The sequence below is a fragment of the Erpetoichthys calabaricus genome, chromosome 17, assembly GCF_900747795.2.
Source record: "Erpetoichthys calabaricus chromosome 17, fErpCal1.3, whole genome shotgun sequence".
Taxonomy (NCBI): domain Eukaryota; kingdom Metazoa; phylum Chordata; class Cladistia; order Polypteriformes; family Polypteridae; genus Erpetoichthys; species Erpetoichthys calabaricus.
Window position 1 is genome coordinate 97,657,852 of NC_041410.2, and position 21,970 is coordinate 97,679,821.

General features: G+C 47.7%; 2 protein-coding genes across 3 annotated transcripts in view; both read right to left on the reverse strand.

The window, feature by feature from the left end:
• Positions 1-2,841: 2,841 nt before the first annotated feature.
• LOC114667619 (beta-1,3-galactosyltransferase 2-like) lies at positions 2,842-6,245 on the reverse strand. Its single transcript, XM_028822987.2, has 2 exons — positions 6,111-6,245; positions 2,842-3,906 (listed from the first exon to the last, which is right to left on the reverse strand). The coding sequence occupies exon 2, from the start codon at positions 3,897-3,899 to the stop codon at positions 2,871-2,873; it is 1,029 nt and encodes a 342-aa protein (XP_028678820.1). The 5' UTR covers positions 3,900-3,906; positions 6,111-6,245; the 3' UTR covers positions 2,842-2,870.
• Positions 6,246-17,513: 11,268 nt separating this feature from the next.
• LOC114667844 (potassium channel subfamily T member 2) overlaps positions 17,514-21,970 on the reverse strand; it is a 191,458-nt gene continuing 187,001 nt past the window's right edge. For both annotated transcript variants that reach the window (XM_051920531.1, XM_028823348.2), the window contains exon 30: positions 17,514-19,989. In XM_051920531.1, the coding sequence (XP_051776491.1) occupies positions 19,872-19,989 (118 nt within the window). In that variant the 3' untranslated portion in view covers positions 17,514-19,871. The remainder of the gene's footprint in view (positions 19,990-21,970) is intronic.

Consider the following 21,970-nt stretch of genomic DNA (forward strand, 5'->3'; position numbering starts at 1 on the left):
TGCAGCTTTGCGCACCTCGACCTCCTCGGATGTTATCGTAGCCCACCCTGGCACCTCCAGTCCGCTGAGCTCAGTGCGCGCACGTCGCGTTTGGCCATGTTGGAAAGGTGGCACAGCACCGACACTTCTAAGAGCTGGCTTTCCATTTTGGATTTCAAGCCCTGGCCGCCCCTTTTACAGGTTACATGGTTTGCGATCGAGTAAAACAAATCAGAACAGTAAATTCAAAAAGTCCTGCAGAACAAATCAGAATTGAACAAAATACATCCGAGTGATCTGTAAATCATTGACCTGTCATGTAAACCAGAAACAACAACACATCCGTTAAAGCGAATTACTTAGCAGTGCGCCCCTCACCAGGATTCTTCTCAGAGGACCTGAAACCAACTTGTCAAATTCCAGTTTTGCGCACCGCTCTTAACCTGGACGGCCACCAACGAAATGAAGCGCCTCGAAGCCCACATTGAACACCGCCGTGGGCCGGCGCAGGCTTTAACAAACCACGGCGACAAGTTGCTCAGTTAAAGCGTCCCTCCGCCCCCTAGATACCTGGGGGCGTGTCCAAACGATGCGCATGCCAGAGACTTTCCCTCCACCCCTGGATACCTGGGGGCGTGCCCGAGCGGATCGCGTGCTCGAAACGCCTGTCCTCCTGTTGGGTACACCTGAGCGCGTGCTCGTCACACAACCCGGCATTTAACGTGGAAACGTAATTCAGTTCATTATAATAACTATTCATGGAGGCTCTAAAATCCGTACTAACCCCTACTCTCTTCGGTTTCTTTGTGTTGGTGGCGCAAAGTATCGTGATGTTCCAACATTGACGGATTAAAAGCCAGAAGTCTGCATGACCATCATCATCAAGTCCTTCCGTGACAACCTTAAATACAAAGAGGACTATTTCATTTTTGTTAGGTAGAATGCCCAGAGGGGACTGGGTGGTCTCGTGGCCTCAAACTCCTGCAGATTTTATTTTTTTCTCCAGCCGTCTGGAGTTTTTTTTTTTTCTGTCCCCGCCGGCCATCGGACCTTACTCTTACTCTATGTTAACTAATGTTGTCTTATTTTCTTCCTTTGTCTTTAATTTTTCTTTTCTTCATTATGTAAAGCACTTTAAGCTACTTTTTTGTATGAAAATGTGCTGTAGAAATAAATGTTGTTGTAAAGGACGAGAACGCGCTTTAGAGTTACACCCTTGGGCATCGGGGATGTGGGGCAACACAAGTAGACAGACCGACAGGCACTATATGGATACATAGGCGAAAAAGCACTGGATCAGATTTAGAGACAGGCAGGCAGATCGATACAAAAGGCACTATATCATGGATAGTGATAAGATAGAGAGAAAGGCACTATATAATAGGGATAGCGATAGAAATAAAGACACAAGCCATACAGAAAGGCACTATAAAAGTTAGACTGACAGCCACTACTGTAAATCAAAGCTAGATATAGAAAGGCACTATATCAGAATTATAGACAGCCAGATATGAAAGGCACTATATAATAGGTAGATAGCTAGATAGGCACTATATCATGGATAGCGATAGATAAGAAAGGCACTATATTAAAGACACAAGACATACAGAAAGGCACTATAAAAGTTAGACTGACAGCCACTACAGTATTTCAAAGCTAGACAGCTGTAGATAGAAAGGCACTATATCAGAATTATAGACAGATATGAAAGGCACTATAGGATACTCATTTCAGTATAGTCGGCAGGATCACAAAATTAGATAGGCGTTAAATGACAAGGCGGTCACATAAGGTTTATAGTCAGACAGATATGAAAGGCACTATATAATACAGATAACTAGGGCTGATATGAAAGGCTCTATATAACATTATTGATAGTCAGGACTTTATTCATCCCAAGGGTGACGTCTGGCGCTCTAGTAAAGATTCGGTAAGAGCCCGGCCCGTCCTTTTCACAGTTTACCCCACAAACCTGTCGTTCTTGCACTTGTCCCACCGTTTGGACGCAGATGCTGCTTCTCAGGTCTCGTCGTCACTTGTGCCCGTTTCATTTGTCCTGTAAAAGTGGCCGAATGCGGGGGGTGTGAAGGTCACGATGGGGGGCACACGTGTTCACAGGGTGGTCATCCTCTTGAGCTTCTTGTGTGTCGAAGCCCAGCAGGCCTTCCAGGTTGCTGACGTCGCCATTGCTGAAGTGAAGCCCCCCGTCTCACTCATCCACCCAGTCACCCGTCACACCCACCCACTCAAACTGTGACATTCTGCACCTGAGAGCCCAGACTGGCGTCGTGTTTAGTTCCAAATTAAACAGTCGTCCTATCCATTTTAATAATAACTCAATAGATTTTTAGGTTTCTACGTTTATTATGGTCTGCTAGCCCTTGTGTTGTTTCGGCCGTTTTCTAAGGATGTTAAACAGAAGTTTTCCGAAGCTAGGCTCGTATTTCCAGAACAGAACATTTCACGTCACTTCAGATTTAATAAAAGTGACACCTACTGGAATGTCACCAAGATGTCAGAACCACCGAGCATCAAACAACCTCCTTCAATGTCACGCCAGTAGAGGGCAGCATCCCAAACATGGGGGGGATTAGCTGTGGCGTGTTAAGACACGTGTGAATGGCCCAGAGAAAGTTCCGGTAAGGCGACAAGACCTCAGTGTCCCAGGAAGCACACGGGTGATGCCAGGCACTTCTGTGAATTTGGCGTTCCATGGGCAGGGGAGTTCATCTCCAAGGACGTCGTTTTCAGCGGGCGCGTTTGGTCAAAACTCATCGAAGAATCCGGAAGCCGGCCAGACCGCTGGCGGACGACCGAAGGCACGTCGTGGGGTTACATTCGGGAGTATTGGGGGCGCCAACCACCCCTCTCCTCGACCGGCAAGGAGGGAATCAACACGTGAACTTCGCCAGCTGGAAGTCGTGCCAAACCCGCACGAGTTTATCTGGCGGGAAGCCCGTGGCGGTGAGAAGAGTCACAAAGCGGCAGCGCTCGTAGCGGACACCGTGATTGTGGAACGGGGACCACCACACGTAATGGCGGGTCGGCTTGACGCCAAGCTTCCGCAGACACAATCCCACATAGACATCCTCCAGGGGGACAGGACGGATCGACTGAGAAGCCAAGGAAATCTTTGGGGCCAGGTCCATGGAGAAGACGTATCCCGAGCCGGAGAGGTAAGGCGGGTAGGCGCGCTCGGGGTAGGCCTCGGGGGGCATGTACCACTTGCTGTCCCTGTTGCGGTTTGCCATCCCGTCCCCGATGACCACACCGGCAATGTAGTTCTTCTTGGGGCTGGAGGCCTGCGGATTGAGGTACTTCTTGACTAGGAGCTCCACGTTGAGGAACATGTCCGAGTCGATCTTCATGGCGTAGGAGGCACGAGGGCAGTAGGTAGCCAGCCAGTCCATGATCATCATGGTCTTGATGGCCAGGTTGGCGTAGGTGTCCCAGAAGTCCTTCTGGATGATGTCACCGTGCTCGGCGCTCTCCCTGCCCACCTCGTGCTGAAGGGACATCCCTTGTTCTGCGGGGGGCAGGCCCAAGTAGAAGAGCCTCACAATTTTCACCTCAGGAAGCAGACGCTCGTAACCCCAAGTCTTCCGGATGGCATCCCTGGCTGCTCGGTCCTGTGGGGCTACAGGTATCATCAGTACCAAGAATGGGGGCACCTCCTGGCACTTGGTGGGCTCGTTGATGACATACTTGTAGGCAGATGGGGACATCTCGCCGTACAGAGCTGTGGGGACGGGACCCGGCAGGTGCCATGCGTGACTAGGAAGCGGATCTTTTGGGAAAGGCCAAAGGAAATGAAGGAACAAGGAAAGGGTGGCAACGCCGAGGAGGACTCTCCCAAGACTGCAGTGCCGCCATCGGGGCATCGTCCCTGCTACGCCTCTCACTCTCCTCCATTGTTTCATGGATTACCTGTAGGGGGGGGGGGGGGGGGGGGGGGGGGGGGGAGGGGGACAAAAATAATAGGTTTGAAATCCACTAATTATATTATGTAGACAATGGCAGAGGGTGGCATGGTGGCACAACTTCTGCCTTGCAATAAGGACACCAGGTTTCACGTCCAGGGTCCTCCTGGCATGGAGTTTGCCAACCTCCCTGTGTCTGAGTGGGCTTCCTCAGGGTGCTGTGGGTTCACCCTGTGATGGACTGGCACCCTGCTGTCCAGGGTCTCTTCCGGCCTTGTGCCCTCTGCTACTGGGCATAGGCTCCAGCATCCCCCCCACCCCCAAAAAAAAAGGTTCATATTAAGTGGGTTAGATGGCAGAGGAGAGAGCACTGAAAACAAAACGATGAGCCCGCAAAACAACTGGATCAACTCGGAGGAAAAAGTCACACGAGAAGAATAGTCGGCAAGACAAGAAACCGAAGAAAACTTTAGGGGACACCGAGAATGGTCAGGTGACAAGAAGAGATCCGAGACAAAATGTGGCCAAGAAAACAAAAAATAAAATTTCCCAACCGTAACTTGGAAGCTCTGCTCACGATAAACCCGAAATCACGGGCTGCGTGAGCCGCCATCTTAAAGGGGCTTTACAAGGTGACGTCAGCTTAGCGTTGGGTCAGCACGAAACGTTTGACTTTGGTGTCGATACCAGCTGTTGGACCCCAGTGCTGGTACTCAAATGGCCCCAAAGCAAAATAACAGATCACTCCAAAACCCTCCCCGGTGTGCCGCCCCATCATGCCACCCTTGCCACTGTGAAGTTCATGTCAAGAACACGTTGAAGGGAATATGACTACACGGGAAGGGGGACGGGGGGTGTTTGGGGTTATGGTGGTCCCCAGTGAAGTTCCGATTGTGTCAAAGTGTGCAGTCTTCTTAAGGGAGTCTACAAATACAACTGCAATAGAAAGAGGGGCACAGGGGGGCAAGAACGACCTCCATATAAAAACGGGCACATGCAAAATTATAAAATGTGGTGCCTAACAGCCTCACACCTAGTGGCTGCTTTGACTTTTTTGTTTATATTCAAGATGGGGGGGGGGGGTTATATCTGGTGACTTTTCTGGCAGAAGCTCTGACATGTGCCCCTACAAATGGTGACACCACCTGGGCACAAGTCACATGTGGCATTTAGCAGCTTCACACAGTGTAACGCAGCAGGCCGCTAATGAAGCACTCAGCAAGGTGGCAAAGTGGGCAGCTCTGCTGCAGCACCCCAGGTTCAAAATCTGCTGGGTCCTTATTGTGTGTCCTGTGTGCAGAGCCCACTCTGGCGCCAGGATTACAACACCTCTGCCTACCTTACCAGGTGCTGCCTGTAGGCTGTCTGCATGGCCTCCCCCCAAATCACCAGGAGGGGAAGATTAGGCTAATTCAGCGATTCCCAACTGGCATTATGAGTGGTGCCCTGCAGTGCCAGGTCTATACCAGTAATTTGATTAAGCTGCTTTGATAATGAGCTTGATGTTAATGGGATGGGATTCAAGCATAAAAAATAGAAATCAATTAATTAAAACCAAAGTGACAAGACAGAAAAGCTCCACTGGTGCCAACAGCTGGCATGTCTGGGCATCAGCGGCTTACGTTTGTCAGCTTTTCAAAAGTTTGATTCATTAAAAAAAAAAAAAAAAAAAAAAAAGCTAAATGACCAAGCAAGAGTTACATCATGCAACACGCGGATGCCACCTGTGCCCAGGGTGCCACACTCAAGGGTTCACACAGGCTTGTTTCATGGCTGCCTCAACTGATGCCTTGGCTATAAAACAAAGTGGCAGAGGAATAAAACCGACCAGCCGTGCCAAGCCCCGTGCCCACCGGGTGCTTCCAAGCTGACTGGGCCGAACAGCTCCGCCCCGCCCGCCCGTCAGACAGGCAGACAACATCCTCAACTGCGCAGTCGCGGCGGGGGAAGGGCGGCTCTCAAATTACTTGAAAGAAAATTTCAAAACACCAGAAATGAAGCGAAAACGGAAGAAAAAGAGTTAAGGGGAGGACACCGGAAGATCGGGGGAGAGGAGGGCGTCCAGAGACACCAGGGAGAGCTCCATTACGGCGCCAGGAGGCACGAGGGACACAGCCGGGTCATGGAGACGGAGCTCCGCTGCGGTACAACAGGAGGAGAAAAAAAGAAAAAGAGAAAACGAAAGCCAAGAGCTAAAGGAGCGCCGCTTACCGGACTCGCAACTCCCAGTCCCGAACTAGCCGGCCACCGGGACTCCTCTCCTCACTTTAACGCCATGTAGGGGTCCGGTCAGCTGAGTGGGCGGGCACGGAGAGCCTTTAAAAAAACATCAAAACGACCCATCGGTGGGTCCGTGAACGGCGCCGCCACTTCTGATTACCGGAACTCCGGGACACGCCAAGGCTTAATAACCTCGCGCTCCGGATTTCTTGGTTCACTTTTACAGCCCGTCACTTCGACACAAACTCTCCGGGTTTTCTAGTTTGATGAGGGACGGGAGGCGAAGCGAAGCGCGCACCTTAAAGAGGACGCCACCGCTTTATCTCCGAGGACACACAAAGTTCACCGCTGCTTCGGGATTCGTTAAGGCGGGGATTTCTAGTGACGGGCCGCTCGATACTGAGGTATCGACACTGTGTCCAGCGCTCGAAGCGCCGCTTCGAGGCTTGTTTCAAATGCGCCTGTCACGTGATTTTGAGGCACGCTAGCGTGATGACGTCATTGATATCTGCGCAGTCAGCCGTCGATTTGGTCTCTCACTCGTCTGCCGAACTGCGTCGGCTCAAAGCGTGAAAGCAGTTGTTCGTGTTACAGCGATGAGGTGCGCTAAGCCGAGTTCAAATCCTAATTGGGGCTCGCGTATCTTGAAATAAGGATTTTGTATAAAACAGTTAAGTAGTACTTGTCTGAAAGTTAACAAATATATTTTGGAGACATTATGAACGATTTACATGGGGCGCCTTTTTCCTTGGTGTGGAATCGTGTCCACCTAGAATCTGTAACAAATTAATGAGCATATTTTGCGTAAGGTAGCACGTATTATAACAATCCAGAATCTACTCTACCCCATGTCGATCATATCAGAGAGGCTAAGAAACGCTTCACTAAAGCCGACGTGGTCATTACACCAGTATATCCGCAAGACACTCTCATTAAACGTTTTTACTATTCAGTGATTCCCAGATCTGTAGCTGATTTGTATTACTGATTTCCAAAAAGCAATGTGAGTAAAAGCGTGTGCTGCATAACTAATCACAACTGTCTTTAAACGCCATCAACAGTGTCTTCTGCAATTTAAGGAAAGCCTCGGGATTTCTGCGTTAATGAGACAAAAAAAGTTTTAAAGAAACTTTGCAAATCCATCCAGAGGTGAACATAAAGATCACTCAAGTACTGAGAAGAAGGAGCAGCTGGATAAGCACATCTGGAGACAAACTTTCAAAAAAGCACCAGCAACACAGTAAATCATTGATGTAAATAGAATGGCAGATAGACTAAGCTTTTGTCGTTTCTGTATTCTTAAACCATCTTCAGTCCCACAATCCCCCGCAGTCACTGTCACATTTAACGTTCCCTGCTCCTTACCTGTCGTGTCACCCAAAGCATCAACACTCAGTTTCATTCAAGGCTTTACTGTCCTTCCTTTCATACACATAAAATAAGACACACATTCCCTCTACATACGTGTCCAATAATAATAGTAAACTGGCAGGAACGAGAAAAAGCACAAGATGGGAATATTCATGACAAGAGCCTGGGCATCAGGGTGAGGATGTGCCTTGTCACCCATTACGTGAGCTCGTCTGCCACCCCTCAGTCGCACTGGCACACGTTACACTGCAATGGAGAATACCGACAGTGTACACCTTCAGAAGTGGAATAAATCGACTGTATAAGTAGAGCATTTCAGATAAACTATGAATTTTGTTAATCATAAACGATGCAACATAACCATTATATGTGTTGTTACTTTTTATTTATTCACACCAAACGTTACACATGGGAAATGAACATGGGTAATATGTTTATAATCATTCTCACTAAAATACACTGTCACAATATATTAATGAGCAAACTGAGACACATTGGCCTTTAGGAAATATCACAAAGCGTGTGCGCTGTCATTTGGGACACAATGCATTGTTAACGTCACGCACTCTCTACTGACGCGATGTCACAAAAAAAAGAAACAGCGCAGTCCATGAAACTCACAGCCTCCTTGGTTTTTGACCTTATGATTAATTGTCAATATCAAATCAATAAAGTCATTTTAAGAAGATGACAAGTCTGCTATTGTCAGTTCAATTAACGCTCTTTTTAAAAAGTTTGCTTATACAGAATATAAAACAGAATCTCAATGATACGGGACTCGCGAGTAGTAACGAATAATATGTGACACTGAGAAATTATAATTCTTAATAACGGGAACAAGTAAAAACTACGATTTCCTAAAACGGACACTGTAAATGTAGGCATTTCAATAAATAATTTAGGAGACTTGTGTGTGCATTTCAATACCAATTTAAGAACTACGTAGGCTACCTGTTGTACTGTAAACGGTACCTCAAACAGCACTTAACAGTAAATAGTCTAACAGGACAATGACGGACTGACACGAAGATGCTGCGCCGCTACAATAAAAGGTCACACTGTCATTCTGTATGTTTAGAAGGCGCTGATTGGCTGAAACTCTTTATAGCGACTTGTCCCAAATTGGTAGTACCGTATAGCGATCAGAAACGAAAAGACACATTTAGTCATGCTGCACAGTAGTTTGTTTTTCTACAATACAAATTCAGTACGACACCAGGGTCTCCAAACACACAAATATGAAGCTTATTACGTTTTACAGTGAAACTCTTTACATACACAATAGAATTAGGGACGTGTGCCCCCTGCCCGACTACCCTCGATAGCTCGATTCGCTGGCTGTCCGTCCAAGTTCGAAAATTTTGTTAAATGGAGGAACTGAAAAAGAGGAGGACCAACGACGCGAACCCCTGGTGTTTTACTGACAGACAGTTGCGATAATAAAGCATTTTATTTATTGGACACTTCACATTAGCAGTAAACAAGTAAGCCCGCGATTCTCTAGAGAATCGTAAATCCAAGAATGGCAATCAGTTTCTGTTCCGTCCGATATTTGGATGGATGACATATCATGGAGGGTGGGTGCGTCTGGGGAAATGTCATTTAATTAAATAAGCATATCTGTACTACAGCGGTTTCGTTTTATGGAGACGTGATTCCGTTGCCTTTGCTGACACCGACTGCCGGTAGAGTGGAGCGCAGCAAGTTTAGGTGTGGGTGGTCGCGTCCGGGCGGCTGTAGAACTTGGCCTGCACGCTTTACCTCAGCTGTAGTTCATAGATCGTGAAGTGGGCGCCACCTACCGACTCTGGGGCGCCGCGGCGCATTTGTACTACAGCGGATTCTTTGTGTGGGCGCCTTCGTTCATTGTGTTTATCCATACGGGCTCGTTTTGTATTTCCGTTAGTTGAGCTCCTTCATTGTGGAGCCGTGACGTGTTTGCTTCTGGTGTGTCTGAAGTGGGCGCCACCTACTGACTGTGGGAAGCCGCTGCGTTTGAGCGCAGTGCGCATGCGTTTCGGTGCGTTCGTGCATAAATTTAAAGATAGATAGATAGATAGATAGATAGATAGATAGATAGATAGATAGATAGATAGATAGATAGATAGATAGATAGATAGATAGATACTTTATTAATCCCAATGGGAAATTCACATTCTTCAGCAGCAGCATACTGATACAATAAATAATATTAAATTAAAGAATGATAATAATGCAGGTGAAAAACAGACAATAACTATGTATAATGTTAAATGTTAACGTTTACCCCCCCGGAAAACTGTGGTTTAGTAATATAGATCTCAAAGTGCTACATGAAAAGTTAAACAAAAGCAAGGCAAGATAAAACAACAATAATTATAACATTCTTGTTAATAAGCCTTCCTAAATTGAAAAGTCTTTAGCTGTTTTTTTAAACAGCCCACCGTCTGCTGTGTTCTTAGGCTCTCTGGTAGAACATTCCAGAGCCGCGGAGCAGCAACCGCAAAGACTCGGGCACCCATTGTATGAAGTTTGGTCACAGGGGGGCGAAGGCGGTGGGTATTTGTAGTGTAAGGAGTTCCTTAAGATATTGTGGAGCATTTCCATTGATACACTGCTGAGTAAACAAACCGAGTTTGTATTCGATACGGAGATGGACGGGGAGCCAATGAAGTGACCGAAGGATTGGACACCCTCATCAATACCAATTAGGGTTAATACCAACACCATTGAGCCACCTAATGGGGATAAATAACGAGCTCCGCACAAGTGACCTACTACTGCTGTTCTGACTGCGGCGGATGGAGAAATATGTTGTTTGACATTTGCACGTTAAATTGGTTTAATTGACACGACAGGATCATTGTTGTATTCTCCTAATGAAGACAAAAAAATTATATTTACAAACGGTTTTGAACAAAATTTAGCATTCCATATAAAGGTTGCACGATTTACCTAATCTTTTTATATATGTAAAATTGATATATGACAATATATCTTTGACACTAACTATCAAACAAAAGAAATCACAGCAATCCACAAGAACACTAATGAATTCTCAGCAACTACCTGAATTGTCGTTTCAGGCCGTCACTTAACTATATCAAGTGAAGTGTGTAATGTCAATACGAATTAGAAAATATAACTAGAGAGTGAAGTGTCAGAGAGACTCTCACAAATACAGAAGTCAATGCCTTGGAGTGTGCTGAGGCGTCACAAAGATTCAGTAACCAGTGCGCATGTCTGCTCGGTGCTTTTCTAACCAAGCTTGACGATTCCAGTGCGCATGTCTGCTTAGTGCTTCCAATCATTATTCATCGAGTTCCCGTTTGAAGTACATGTGGCATCAACAGAGTTAAAAAACTCGACAGAATTCCCATTGAAATGAATGTTTGTGGATGATCCATACATGTTAAATGATTGTGCCTGATAATACTTTGTGGCAAAAAATAAAATACAAATGCCGACTTGTAGAATGTGTAATGCTGCAAAGAAGAGCTTTAGTAATACGAGTGACGACACATCTCTCACTATAATCTTAATACATAATTCACCTGCCTCCTCCTCACTCACTCACGTCCGTCCGAAGCCGAATGCGCAGTCGCCTTCTGCGCAGCTGCCTGAAAAACCTTACGAGACCGACATCGCGGCAGGCGGCGGATTTACGGCCGCGAAAATTCAAAGAGAAAGGCGACTTTTGTGGTGCTTATACTTATTACTATTCCATATTGTACTGGAACATTCATCATTCAATATTATACTATAGGCCTGGAAAATTCATCAATTAACAGTACAATCATTACAAAACAACTTCTTTTGTTACTTATCATTTGTTCTTCATACACTGCTGACACAAACTCGTGCCCGTTTCATCTTACGGGCTCTTTGTCTAGTACTCTCATAGATATCCATTCAACGCTGAACGTATGTCATATAGTATACATCTCTATATAATTGTTTTCGTCTTCATTACATCCATCCATCCATTTTCCAACCCGCTGAATCCGAACACAGGGTCACGGGGGTCTGCTGGAGCCAATCCCAGCCAACACAAGGCACAAGGCAGGGAACCAATCCCGGGCAGGGTGCCAACCCACCGCAGGACACACACACCAAGCACACACTAGGAACAATTTTAGAATCGCCAATCCACCTAACCTGCAGGTCTTTGGACTGTGGGAGGAAACCCAGGCAGACACGGCGAGAACATGCAAACTCCACGCAGGGAGGACCCGGGAAACGAACCTCAGGTCTCTTAACTGCGAGGCAGCAGCGCTACCCACTGCGCCACCGTGGTCTTCATTACATACATACATATATATATATATATATATATATATATATATATATATATATATATATATATATATATATATATATATATATATATATAAATAAACATACATTATATACATCCGCCCAGCTGACAACAGTAGTGGTGCAGCGGTAGCGTTGCCGCTCCATAATAAGGCTTGCGTGGGTTCGGGTCCCAAGTTCACCCATTCTGTGAATTGTCACCCACAAAAGTCCGTTTTTCTTATTTTCATTTAAAAGCAAACTCCACTTTGGACCGAGAGCGAGAACAAAAGTAAAGATACATCAAATGGAAATGGGCATCTGATTTTCTGTCTGTAACAAAACAAATCATTTGAGTGACGATTTCAACTGTTGTTGTAGTTGTTGATGGCGGGTTTAGCGGTTAAAATGTTTAAATATTAAATTAATAAGGTGGAATGTGTTCTTACTTTGAGTGTTGGGGGGGCTACACGGTAAATGTGTTAGTGACTGGGATTGCGCCTCTATAACTGGAAGATTCCTTACGAATGACAACACTCGTATGTGTTTTAGGAAATGTCTTCTTATTGCACTGTGCTGTGACTCAGACGACGTTTTACTGATCGCCTGGCCGGACCTTGAAGATGTTCACGAGGGAGGGATGCTGCTGGTAAAGGCAAACGCTTTTTCGACAGCAGGTCCAGATGTGTTTATCCCGCTGCTTTCTGTTGCCTCAGCACTCAAGAGGATCTTCAATGCCGACCGACCCTGATCCGTGCACTGCTCACCTCGGAGTGTCCCGTGTGTGCCGGTGACTGATCTGCGCCGTGTCGCTCAGCCCCACTGATGAGCTCCGGATTGACGCCTTTGAATGTTTGGTGCAGCAGAGCGAATTCAACCTGATCTGCCACACCTTATTCAATGGAGGGGTTCATGGACGACAAGTGGAAATGAATAGAAGATGAATTAATGTAAGTACGTGAGCTGCATTTTGATGGCGATCATTCCCGAACAGATCTCTTATGCGATCCTTCCACAGTATCTCTCAAAATTATTTAGTTCAAATTGGTTTCACTCCAGATTTTTTTTTTAATTATTAATTTTGACGAGTCTTTAATTCGGATCGAACTCAGAACTTGAAAAGCAGCCACCTTAGTTAGTGGAGCCACTGACGGCGTCTTTTCGTCGTAGAGAACTCGTTACTTTTGTGCTCCACAAAATATTGTAAAGTATTAATAAATGAAATATTTCAATACACTACGGTGGGCTGGCGCCCTGCCCGGGGTTTGTTTCCTGCCTTGCGCCCTGTGTTGGCTGGGATTGGCTCCAGCAGACCCCGTGACCCTGTAGTTAGGATATAGCGGGTTGGATAATGGATGGATATTTCAATACTTGATCGAATAATGACATCTGTGATTTAAGGATTTCACCTTTTCTTTCTCAAATGTGCTTACCTGTATCATGGCAAAGTACAGGGATACACCTTTATTTTCCGTCTACTCCGTTTTAATTAAGTCAGACCAAAGAAAACATATAAGGCTATTAAATGTGATCTCAAGAAAAGATGAGGGTTAATTATAATGCTAAGGACAGGAGCGATTATAATGATACAGTGCAAAAGTAAATACTAATTGAAACAGCCGGGAATCCATGAGTGAGGCGTCTTATTTTAACTCTTGCTATCGTACAGTGCATTCTGCCTGTCGGCGTTACTTATATTTATATTTTTTAGACATCAGACACTAGAAGCTGCTGATGAACCCTTCTCTTCGTTGTCAGTCTGTAGAAGCGAAAAAGTAAAAAGCAATAAGAGTTTTAACAGACGTCATTGAAGTGGATTATGAGTTTGTGTAACGTTAATGAAAATGGCCAGGAGGTGTCACTAGAGAGGCGAGTGTCAAATGCTTCGAAGCTTCGATTCGATTTCCGACACAATTGCTTCAAAAGTGTTGATGCTTCGTGAGGCTTCTCTCCACCCATCACGATTTCCGTCCACAAACGTGCAGGTCACTCAGGCTAAATTGGCAATACTCCTGCCTTCTGCCTGATACTTCCTGAGGTAGGCTTCAGCAGTACCCCCCCACACCCAAGACGACCCTGCCCTGCCCTGCCCTGGATAAACGGGCTCGCATGGAGTGCAACACTGAAAGGCGCTATATGGGCTCAGACGAATCAATGACATCGGGTAAGTCAGGGCTTAAATAATAGAAATAGTGGCACCATATATTAAAAGTGTCTTGGGATGGAGTTCACAGTTAAAGGCGCTATATAAATTAAAATGGAATTGCACGCTGCAACTTAGGAAAGTGTGTGGACCCAAACACAGCTCCCTCTTCTGGCAACTGCTGGAACTGCGCCTCTCACTTTAGTAAAGGGCGGGTTAGAAAGATGGATGAATGGATGAAACCAACGGAGCTCCCTCTACTGGCAACTAATGGAATTACACATCCCCGTTTAATAACGATACATTTTATGTTTCTAGTTCTATGTGTGAAGCCGTCTCATCCGCTTTCCAAGCCCGCTTATCCAGAGCAGGCGGATGTCATTCAGGGCTCACTTCACAGGCACATATGGAAAACGCAAATCCTATACATGGGACAGAGCTCATGATTAAAGGCACTATATAAAAATAAGGGATCAACCCCCACTTAGTGTCAGCTCTGAGCAAGTCCCCCCCACCTGTCAATGCTATTATGGTAGAAATATGAGACCAGTCAGCCTGAATGCAAAAAGTGTTATGGGAGGGGGTCCATGCTGAAAGGCACTATATACAATGAGACGCTTCATTGACTCAATGCGACTCCAGGCAAGGCAGTGCTTAAATAGCAGAGATATGGAAACAATGGCCTATGAAAAGTGTCACGGGCCAGAGTTCACAGTAAAAGGCACTATATAAATTCAGATGGCTTAAAGACTCGGGGTGCCCCCCCATCGAGGCTCTTCACTCCTGAGTGCTTACATAAAAAGTGGAACCTCGAATTACTGCAGCTTTACTACACTCCTCTAGTTAAACAACAAAGAAACTCGTCCCAATTTAGTGAAGTATATGAAGCAAACACAGCGGCCCCTAGTGGCACCCAATGGCATTGCACTTCACAATTCAGTAACGTAGAGAAGCACGTTAGGAAGATGAATGGACTCCCTCTGCTGACAACTGACAGAATTACACTTCAGTAATTAGTAAAGTGTGCGACACAAGCACAGCCCCCTCTACAGGCAACCAATGCAATAACATCACAATTTAGCAACTTGGGTACGCAGGTTAGGAAGAGGAGTGGACACACAGCTCCCTCTACTGGCACTTGATAGAATTACACTTCACAATTCAGTAAAGACGAGCCAGTTAAGAAGAAACAAACACAGCGGCCTCTCCTGGCAACTCATGGAATTACACTCCACAAACGGAGCTCCTTCTACTGGTGGCTGATGGAATTCCAAACTGACTCATTTACAGTTTCACCTCAATTTGGGTTGAAGATCCCAATTATTTAAGAAATCACCCAAAGGCTTTTTTGTCTGACAAATTTCCCACATCAATATTCTTCCCTTTTAAATAAGTTTGGGCTTTATTTAATTTTAACACACAAAGTGTCTCCCTGTGATCGTCTCCATTTGTGTGCAAAGACTCTGTCCTGGCGCCCCCTGGTGGTGCCCTCTAATTTCATTGCAGGGTCACTTCCAGGTTTATTATTGTCGTCATTATTATTGAAATTCTTCTTCGCACGCGTTAGTCGACATGCCAGATGTTTCGAGATTTTAAATAATAATATATATAAAAAAAAAAAATCTAAAGCACCGGGCCACACCTTTTGGGAATTGGGGGGAAGGGCAATCGTCAACTACAGAGAAAATCCACCTGGGCAGAAATCGAACCCGAGTCTCTCGAGCTGTCGGGCAAAGAGTGCCAACTTGTGCCACCAAGAGAACAAACAGAAGGCCGAGTGACAGTGGGGTCCTGCTGCCCTCCCCTCCTGCCTTGTGGCCGATGGCCCCCATCTTGCCTCAAATGGGTGGATGATGGATCTCGTGGTTCATGCCCACCCTGTGCCAGTCCCCAACAACGTTGACCCTACGCTGAGACACTTCGGACCCTTCCCAAACCAACGAGCTGAAACTAAAGTGGCAAAGCTGAAATGAGAGGGTAAAGCAAATAAACAGGGTGGTCAGCAAACACCAGTGGTGGGCTTCTCAATGGCCCCCACCACCACCATCCATAGTCCCCTTCTAAACTCCCACCAAGGGCACCAAACTCGCAACAAGCGCCCACCTGACATGAAATGCCCAGAGGGGCATCAGGGTCCGCTGTCATTGTCGTTCATGTCCTTAAGAAGCTCAAATCTACCAGCATGAGGCATTTCCCTGGCATTTGCCAAGCGCCAAGTGGCTTATGGGATGTGCCCAATGGGGTGTGCCAGTTAACACACAGTAAGCATGTTAAGTCAGGGGAAGAGAAACACCGCCACCTTGATTTTAGTTGTGGCGTCTCTCCTGATGACCTGTGGAGCAAAAGACACACACTTTGGGGATTTCCCATGATCCTCGACACTCATTAGTTTGCATTTTAGCCCCGCCCACTTTTTGCATTTTATGACTTAAAGTTGTGTGTAATTCGTGATAGGACCTGCTCAATCCAGTTGAGGGTGGTGGTGGGCATCAGGTGCAAGGCAGGAGCCAACTGTGGACGAGGTGCCAGTCCAGCTGAGACCCACTTGGGCACAGTTGAGGGTTGCCAGTCAGTCTGACCAGCACGCCTGTCCAGAAGTGGGAGGACAACCTGAGCAGCTGGAGGAAACTCCACTGGGGAGAACATGCAGGGTCCACACAGCAAACACGTGAGACCCTTGGGGCTGTGGCACCCACTACCCTGGGTGAGGACTTCATTAAACCACCGCTGGGGTATTTATATAGCGCCGTAAATCTTTAACTCCATCCAATTGGTGAGTAAGAACATCCTGCCAACACACTTCACAGCTGAGCTCCTGGCAGGCCAAGTGACTTGCATGGGGGCTTAGGGGCTGGCAGGTCCTTGTCATTTTTATATAGCGCCTTTCATCATTAACATCCACACAAGCCTAAGCAACATCCACTCATGAACTCACCTGCACAACTGGATCACGAGCTTCTCAGGTGGCTTACTCAGAATCACATCAGGAGGTGGCGCCGAGGCTCGTGGCTCCATATAGCGCCTTTCATATTTCACTCTTTGTCTGGATGGCTTGTTTTACAAGTGACGGCCTGGCACGTCAAGTGGCTTTAGTGGTTGGGTAGTCCTTTATGATTTTTATAGAGACCTCCATCCCATAATGATTTTCACAGGCACCATACTGCTGTATACTATGGGCTTCTGTGACTAAGTGACAACCGTTAAGAAATTATTTTGGGGGGGGGGGGGACTTTGATAAAACAGTGTGGATAATAGGGGGCGCTCAGAAAACCAGAAGAAGTGACGGGGTCTCAACTCGGGTAACACAATGAGCTGCTGTGAAGCCCCCAGTGGGGTCAGTTCACACCACACAGGCCTCTGCAGGACGACTTGGGTCGCTCAAACCCGGGTGAGGTGGCACCGCTGGCCTTTTGACATTCATCAGGAATGAGGTATGAGGTCCTAGCTGGCGCCACCCGTGCCAAGTGCTTTGACGTCATCGGGCGTGGGCACAGTGACCCCCAGGAGTTCACGCCATTCTGTATGCCCGATATGAGGAGGCTGCAGTAACACCCGACCACACACAGACCAAGGAATCGCCTCCCATTGGATTTTTTAGCCTTTTATTATTTCCAAATATCTTTGTGTCAGTCCACGGTTTAAATTTACAGTATGCAGCATTCACAGTGTCATTCCATACATTGTGCTTCCACACTCGGACATAAAGCTTCTTTTCTTCTAGTTGACTCATTTTATTTACATGATAGTTTCTCAGACTTTTACATTCATAGACTTGGATTTGGAGTCGCGGCTCGGTGGGCTTCAGTCCAGAAGGTGGGGGTGAAGTGGGCGGCGGCCCTCCGGTGGTCACATGAAGTCCATTCTTGAGTCACCTGATGGCGGACTCGCTTGTTTCGTTTTTTTATTCCTCAACTTGAGTTGCCTCAAATGTCAGTTCTTAGCTTCCTATTGGCCACATTGCGTTGGGTGGGCGGGGTCAGGATGAGTGGCACCGTCTTGTGGCCCCGCCCACTCGTTCCATTCCCTTTTATCTTTGGTTACGTGACAGTTTTCTGCCATCGACCTGCACAGCCCCCCCACTGCTGGCCAGCTGTGTACCCAGGGAGACGACGTGGCACAGCTCTGATTGATCAAGAAGCCAAACAGGAGACAAAGAGGAAAGGTAAAAGCAAACACCTGGGCGGGGTGGTCTTCCTCTGTGGCTGTGCCCCTCTGCCTCAGGCTGAATGGCACCCATGTGGCCAGGTAGTGGTCACGCTGGGCACACCTCCACTGAACACCAGGGGATAAAGTGCAATGAAACTACTGGAGGTGGGCAGACAAACTGGATGGTACTAAAAGAAGTGGGCTTCAGCCCCAAAGGGGGCACATGCCTGCCCATCACTGTGGGGCACATATGACAGGTTAGAATAAGCAGCCAGCTTAGGAAAGTGCATCTGTGGTCATCGTGAGGAAAGTGAAGACAGGTGCCCACTGGCACACACTGGGAAAGCCCGCTGATCCCCATTAAGACTTTGTGATTGTATTTACTTTTTAAAGCCTGACTCACACGCGCCGGACAATTGTTCTGGATGGCAAGGACACCACCAGTATATTTCATAGGCAATATGTAACATGAGGGACAGCGTCAGGACCCCATAATATCAGTTAATTGTGGTCCACCAGTACCACGACTTTGTATTATGGACTGTAATGGCGTCACACTGGTGGCTGCTGGGGACGGACCTCGCCTAAGCAGGTTAAGGACAGACTGGCCCAGCCCTTGTGAGATGCTGTGATGGGGGACTTTGATTGGATTAGTCCTGTGGAATGTCATGACATCACAGTGGTGCATGATGGGACACGGACCACTTAGCATGCTGCGAAAGGGCATCAGGGGTTATGACTGGGCTTGGCACTTTATTTAAAGGGTGGGTTCTACAGAATGTGATGCCATCACACTGGTGCATGCTGGGCACAGACCACAGCTTGGCAGACCAGTGAGCACACTGCCCCATGTGGTTTATGTTGTCAGAGCTTTAAGGAACTGATTCAGTGCTGCTGACCACGGGCAGTAAATGGATAAGCCAGAGAGTGCCCGCCTGTGCGGTGGGCCATAAGTTGACATAATGGGGCTTCATCAGATGACTGGACAGTGGAGGGAAATCTCCTTTCATACTGAGTAATGAGAAAGGCGCGGGGCAGGTGGGCAGAGCGCTATAAACGCTACAGCCATGTCCTGGGTCTGAACTTGAACAGCACTGATTGATTGATCAGTTGTATTCAGACTTATCAATAATTCTGAGGAAGCTACAAGGAATGTGATGATGCCACACCAAGGCACGCTGGGCCACTGGCTGCACCTCACGCTCGAGCTGCCCAGCTGTATCAGAGATTGTCTTGGGTCGAAGTGTCACGAGTTTACATGACAGTTCAACTCTAGAACGTTCTCCGAAGTGGCTTCACGGTTGGCGAGTTTGAGGATGGGGGACCTTGAAGATAGAAACCCGAGGCAGCACGTGAGAAGGTGCAAATGAAAACGCAACCAGTCTGGCCAGGGATGTGGGCGCCTTACAAAGTGACACGGGTGCACGACTGGACGTCAGGTGTGTGATGATCCATGAAGCACGTTAAAACAAACAAACTGGCCTCACGGGCTCGAGGGAAATAACATTGTGGGCAAGCCGTTCAGTGACCCAGCAGCTGGCAGCTAATGGACATGCAAGATGGCAGGCACGCACCCCCATCCCTGATGCGAGGATAAGAAAAGTCCATTCCAGAGTGCCAGTCGGCAGCCCGAGACCTTCAGTAGTCTGCTGCCCCCAGTGGACGGGAGGGGCCAGGCGAGCTGAGCCCAGTTCACAGTCCCAGGCCTTTAGGCCACTGATTAGAGGGGTGTGGTCCGCCCTCCAGTGGAGTCCCCGCCTCTTCTTGACCCTCATGGGCGTGGCTCCACACGCACGCCTCTTCCACGGCTTTGTGTGTCACAGGTGGGTGCTGTCTCTAGTGTCAAACTTCTGCCCGTCACACCTGCCCACGCTGCCCTTCCGGCTGTCTGCATCACTGGAGACCATAGACAGGGGGTCTGGCCGAATTAGGTACCTGTCAATCAAAGACAAAGCTGCATAACTGATGAGAACATCTATGGGGGGGGGGGGCACTCGTTGGTGTTTATCTCTGGGGGAATCTGAGAAAGAAGATATTAGCTTTGGATCACCTATTCTGGCACTGCTTAGCTGGAACTGATATGTCATAACTTTTGGTCACATTCTGCGTTAGACCCTTCATGGATGGTGGACCGCCCATGTGACAATACTATTGCAATTCTTATGGGGGTCAGTATAGAGATGGTGATGAATGTCACTGAGCTTTGGCTCCTCCAGCAGTAGGGGGTGGCAGGCTGACCATCTGTAACAATCTGATAAACTGACCAAAATGGGTGAAAGATGGTGGGAAAGTCCCTCCGACTTGTTAATGGAGGGTGGGAATTGGAGGCTGCTGGGAGTCAAAGGACAGCACTGGGCAGGCTGGAGCTCAACAGTGTGTAGCTTAAATCCCTCAAAGGTATCGACTGGGGAAGTGCCATGGAGAACTACAATGGTAGCAGAGACATAACCCTATTGCCCACTTTCAGACCGTAGATGGTGCCATGGAGTCCAAAAGGTGAGATGCACGGATTTCATGGTCTGGTTATGGAATGGGGTCTGGTGGTCAACTCTTGGGACTGTGGAGGACTTGCGGAGCAGTGGAAGACACCTGTAGATTTATAGGGTGTCCCTAAACTTGGTATTGGATAATGTGTAGCTTGTACCCCCTCTTCTGGGGAAGCACCATGTAGACCTATGATGGTGCCAACCTGTAATTTAGGTGGTGAGTGTCACAAGGCCGAGAGACGGCCAGCTGTTGTGCAAGAATCCCGATTCATAGTGAGCAACCCAACTGAATGCTGGCTGACCAAGTGGTCTGTGCTTGTTGTCCAGCACTGCCACCGTCCCAGTACAGTTTGCAGTGTCACCCTGAGAGAATTCCACCTCTTCAGGCCTGTGATGGTACCACAGAGAGCCCAAAAGGGGAGATCCAGGGACTTTACAGTCTGGTTCTGGAATTGTGTCTGGTGGGCAGCGCTTTCAAATTAGACCAGCAGACAGGGAGTTGGGACAATGAAGAATTTGGGGACCAGGAGAGGACACCATGACTGGCAGCCTATTGACTATGCAAGTCATCTCTGAACTTAGAATGAAACCCCAGGGTTAAATACAAATGGCCGCTGCCAAGCAGCCGAGAAGCTAGGATGTGGACTGGCGTGTGAGGGTTCAGGGGCCGGGTGGCCAGGTGTCACCAGACAGAGCATTGGGGGGATTTTGCTGCGTTTCCAAGACAATCGTGTCCTGTGCTCTCTGCAGCTCTTGTTCTTATTCAGCAGGTTTGGGCAGCTGGACCTGTGGTGTGCAAATAACAGCTAGTGAGTGTTGACCTGATGTCTGTGGTGAACCCGTGGGGTGAGATGTCCATCAACTCTTCAATGTGAGGTATTGCTACAGATGTTGACTGCCGTGTGAAACGATTTATGGCAGCCCTGCCAGTCACTGGGTATGACGTTAAACTGCATCCGGCCCTGCAGGCGGTCCTCCAACTTGTAATGAAATCAATGGGGTTGGTGGCAGGATTGGCACTGGAGTCACTGTGAGACGACACACAATTGTGACATGACAGAAAGGACTCCATTTTGCTCTCCGTGGGAGTAGCCCTGCTGCAGCCACCCATAGGAAGGCTGCTCGCATCGTGAAGGGGATGGGGAAAAGCCCTCAGGAGCTCCATCCCCGGGGAGAGTCGAAACCGTCAGAAAGCCAAAGGGGTCAGGCCTGTTGGGGATCAGAACTGGTGTGGTGCCGAGGCGTCGCCTGCTGGTTTGACTTTGTGTTACTCGTGGAGTCCCAAATGAGGCACATGACCTGCATTGTGAGGGAGGGTCATGGCGCGATTCCCAGAGGGTGATCCAGCGCGTAGGATTCTCATTGTTGGGGATCTGAGTGGCTGGACCAGGCCAAGGGGTCACCCACGTAACCCCTGGCTGCGGCAGATA

What these genes read in the sequence shown, in the direction of transcription:
- LOC114667619 (XM_028822987.2), bottom strand. Translation starts at nt 3,899, where the DNA reads ATGAAACAATGGAGGAGAGTGAGAGGCGTAGCAGGGACGATGCCCCGA.